Consider the following 4,913-nt stretch of genomic DNA (forward strand, 5'->3'; position numbering starts at 1 on the left):
AAAGTTTTTAGCTTTTGTTATAATTATTTTGTTATAACTTTTGACCACTAGGTGGCGCTGGTTCGAAACTTCTCACGCTTCTTCAGGGCATCGTGCTGATGACCCATACCAAGTTTCGTAACAATCCGTTAATGCGTTCTTAAAATACAGCATTTTAGCACAAAATTCAAAATGGCCGATATGGTAAAATTGGATATCAGTCGACTCGGCATGTTGCCCTGAATCTAACGAGGCCAATTTTGGACAAACTGTTCAGAAGTTATAAGCAAAAATAGGCATTTTTCATATTTCCGGACTTGCTTTTGATGACATGTACCAAGTTTGGTCTGAATCCGATAAAGCGTTGCGGAGATACAGCCTTACGTCTGTTTTCGCAAGCGCTACGTGAATTTGTTTGTGCGTTTTTCAAAAACAGTTTGACTAATCAACTTGAATTCCATAACTTTTTGTCGGCATGGTCTGGAGATGATCTGGTTACATTTTCGTGAAAATCGGAGCAACGGAGTTCGAAAAGGTTTTTCGGAAAATTCAAAATGGCGGAAAAATTTCCACGACGGAAGAATAATAAGAACGGGAACAGATACAATAGTTGGCTCCGCACCTTTGGTGCTTGGCCCCTAATAAATGATTATCTTTTATTATGTTTTATTATAATAACACCACTGACCAATTACAATCAAGCATTAATTAAATATATTTTATTGTTTTACGACACCACTGACCGATTACAAACAAGTAGATTACTTGATTAAAAAAAACGATATTAACATATTATATTTGATTATAATGACACGACTGACCAATTACAATCAAGCATTCAAGACACAATATATATATATATATATATTTTTTTTTTGTTGCTAAAAACAAGAACATCGGAGTAAAAAAAGAATCTTGTTTTCCCTTTGAATGAAGTGATTTTTTCTGTCTTCACTGGGAAATATTTGTTCTTGTTTTAAGGACAAGCTCCAGTAACAGCACTTAAACAGTATTTCACCGTGTTAATGGGGTAAGAACTTCAGGACATGAACAGAGACGTCTGAAAATGGTCAAATTTGTTTTATTTATTTTTACTGGAAATGAAATACAGGAAATCTGTGCGGATGAAGCCGTGTGTCAGGTGCCGAGCCGGTCGCTGAGGAAGCTGCTGCTCCTGGAGTCCTGCAGAAGCATGTTGGCCACGTCCAGGAACTGGTGCTCGTACGCCACTTTATAATGTGTGTAAACGTCCTCGCAGTGAGACAGAAGCTTCTTCAGGTTCTGACTGGAGCTCGCCGGACACTTCTGATGACACATTCTGCACAACACATTAAACATATGACAAATCATCTATTCTGAGCAACTCTAGACAGCCTTATGAAATATAAGCATGACAGAAAAACACGTGTGTGTGAACGCAAAACTCTTCAAGTACATGTCTAGACAATCATTTATACAACAACTAAGGAATAAATGTACAGACGGTGACACAAATCAACTTTGCCTACTTAAATAAATAATAATGCATTCATTAAATTATATTATAAAAATTTTTTTTTATTAATTTTATAATTATTAATATTTTTTTTAACCAAAATGACACCATTGACCAATCACAATCAAGCAATGATAAACACTATATAAAAAAAAATACATTTATTACATTACATTTATTATTTTAATACATTTTTGAGTTTGAGTTTCTTTAATTATATTTTTTTATTGTGCATGATTTATTTCATTTACAAATATTAGACCTTTATATTTATAATTTTATTATGGGAGTTACTTTTAGTTTTTATTTCATTTACAAATGTTTGACTAATAAAAAAACAATATATTTAGATAAGTATTTATATGATAGAATAATATAAAATAATTATCATTTGATGTATTATTATCATTTTGTATTTATTTACAAAATTTTTGACTCCAAATCAACCCCACTGACCAAGTAGTAATACAAAATTACTATATAATAAAATATATTTATTTATTTTATATTATTTACAATAATATAAAATAGTTTTTGAGTTGAAATAGTGTATTATTTTATTTTTATTTTTTCATTATTAATCAATATTATATGATATATAAATATAACATTTGAGTTAAAATCATTTTATCATGTGTGTATTATTTGATTTAATTTCCAAATATTTGATTTGACACCAGTGACCAATAACAATCAAGTATTCCAGAAAGCTCTCTAATAAAACGTTCAGAATATCCTGAACTAAAAGAGTTTCCTACTTCCTGGAGATGTCGTGGAAGAGGCCGGCGCTCAGCGATCTGTGGCGCTTGAACTCCTCCAGATAGAGGAACTCTCCGTTGAGGATGACCTTCTGGTAGAGGAGCTCGGCCCAGTCCGGACTGAAGTCGTACGCTTCGGCCAACACGAACGCCTGCCACACACACACACACACACACACACACACACACACACACAGTGAGTTCACAGGTTGCTGAAGCACAGAAACGTCACATTACACCGTTTCTGGATTCATGTGTAGATCTCACTCTTAAAGCAACAGTTCACATTTACTCGCCATCATATGAAGCTCATTTCCACCACAGAAGAAAACAAAAAATAACTTTTTATCTAAATTCTCACTATAAAAAGTCGCAATTACATTTTCTGGTAACACTTTACAATAAGGTTTCATTTATTAATATTAGCTAACTGACAATGGTATAAACTAACAATGAAAAATACTTCTACAGTATTTATTAATGTTATTCTCAACATTTACCAATATGTTTTTATTTTTTGCGTTTTAATTATTAATAATTAAATGTCATTCCAGCTACCGTGTCTACTGTCAAGGTGTGAACAATGCAACAAAATATGAAGATGAATAAATAAACATGAAGAGAAAATAAATAGAAAATATGAGGGGAAATAAATAAACATGAAGAGATATTAATCCATTAATAAATTATGAGGAAAAATAAATAAATAAAATGAATAAATAAATAAACTATCAAGAGAATTAAATACAAAAAATGCAGAGGAATAAATAAATATGAGACATAAATAAATAAAATATGAAGAGAAATAAATAAATATAAAGATAAATAAATAAACATGGAGACATAAATAAATAAAATATGAAGAGAAATAAATAAATATAAAGATAAATAAATAAACATGGAGACATAAATAAATAAAATATGAAGAGAAATAAATAAATATGAGGAGAAATAAATAAACATGGAGACATAAAAATAAAATATGAAGATAAAAAAATAAAAAAATATTAAGATAAATAAATAAACATGGAGACATAAATAAATAAAATATGAAGATAAATAAATAAATGAAGAGAAATTAATAAAATATTAAAAGATTTTTTTTTAAATAAACAAAATATGAAGAGAAAAAAAAAAAATATGAAAAAAAAATATATATATGAAGAGAAATAAATAAACGTTTTAAAACTATAACCAACAAATAAAATACACACTTTTAAAGTTTATCTTTAATTAAAAAAAAAAAATCTAAATGTTCATATATTTAATCTATGTGAGTTCATGCATTAATGTTAACAAAAGAGAACCGCTTGGTTAAGACCGCTTTCTTATTTTCATTCCGTGGCAGAAACAAAAGTCCATCCATCATGTCGTTCCAAACGTGTTTTGCACATAATCTTTTATGAACAGATGGAAATATATTGCACAAGCTCACAGTGCATTAACTAATGTGAACAGATCCAACGTTTGATCTTAAAAATGTATATGTAAACGTTGAGAATAAGATTACTAAATGCTGTAGAAGTGTTGTCGTTGTTTTACGGTTGTTTAACTAATGAAACCTTATGGTAAAGTGATAATATTGTGACTTTTTATCTCACAATTCTCAGATTTCTCAAAATTAAAGATAAACTTTAAAAGTGCATTTTTTTATTTTGTTGTTTATAGTTTTAAAACAACAAATTTTATTATTGCATTTCTCTTCATATTTGTATTTATTCCTCTTCATATTTTATTTATTTATTCATTTATCTTTGCTTATTTATTTCTCTAGTGAGCGTGAACATCCTTCTAAACATTTACATTTATTAATTTAGCAGACGCTTTTATCCCAAACATCTGCTAGTGTTTGACAGGAGAACTCAAAAGTGTAATGTGTGTCTGAGATGAGCATGTTGATATGAATAACTGTAGACTGAGTGAGACCTGGTAACAGCGCGGTAAAGACACGATGGTGCTCTGGATCTCTGACGGAGGCAGATTCACCACGCGCTGGTCCTGTCCGTGATTCAGGAAGTGCAACTGGAGCGTCACCAGTTTGGCCAGTTTCACACACTTAACTGCCTGACGCACACACGAGTCCTGAAACCACACACACACACATTATGAGTGCTTTTTGATATCATGTTGACTTTAAAGCATTTAAATGAGCGCATTGGAAATGAATACGAGATGAATTTCCTCTAGTGGAAGCGTTCGGTACTGCAGCCGAACACACTCTCACTGAAAGCTCATTTACTGAGATATCAAGCTCACATTTAGAACAAAACTTGTTCAGATTTATGGCTTTGATTTTCACACAGTTTTAGAGTAAAACATGTTTTTGAAATTATATATTTCATATAAAAAAATGTAAATAGTATTTTTGCACATTTTTCATAACAATAAACGTAACATTCTGTAACTTTTTTTTTAAAGTTCACTTTTTAAAACTTTTTCACTTCAGCAATAATCTTTGAAACAAGATCAAACCTCAGTCTGAGCTCTAAAGCATTCAAGATTTACCACAGTTTAAGTTGGACATTTTATTTTCAGGTAAATGCTCAAAAAGTGAATAAATGGATTATAAATACAGCGTAAATATAATTTAGCACCATAAAATCCCTTAAAAATACAAAATATTGAATAAAAAACATGATCAAAATATAGTACATTAATTTCAATGAAATAATTGTTATTAT

At 30.1% G+C, this 4,913-nt stretch overlaps 1 protein-coding gene across 1 annotated transcript in view; it reads right to left on the reverse strand.

Annotated features, from left to right (window-relative positions):
• Window positions 1–1,040: 1,040 nt before the first annotated feature.
• Window positions 1,041–4,913, reverse strand: part of spg11 (SPG11 vesicle trafficking associated, spatacsin) — a 48,508-nt gene continuing 44,635 nt past the window's right edge. Inside the window, exons 39-41 of the mRNA XM_084397236.1 lie at window positions 4,159–4,314; window positions 2,233–2,384; window positions 1,041–1,297 (exon numbers count right to left, since the gene is read on the reverse strand). Of these exons, the coding sequence (XP_084253362.1) occupies window positions 1,117–1,297; window positions 2,233–2,384; window positions 4,159–4,314 (489 nt within the window). The 3' untranslated portion in view covers window positions 1,041–1,116. The remainder of the gene's footprint in view (window positions 1,298–2,232; window positions 2,385–4,158; window positions 4,315–4,913) is intronic.

This window comes from Rutilus rutilus, assembly GCF_951802725.1.
Source record: "Rutilus rutilus genome assembly, chromosome: 23".
NCBI classification, from domain to species: Eukaryota; Metazoa; Chordata; class Actinopteri; order Cypriniformes; family Leuciscidae; genus Rutilus; species Rutilus rutilus.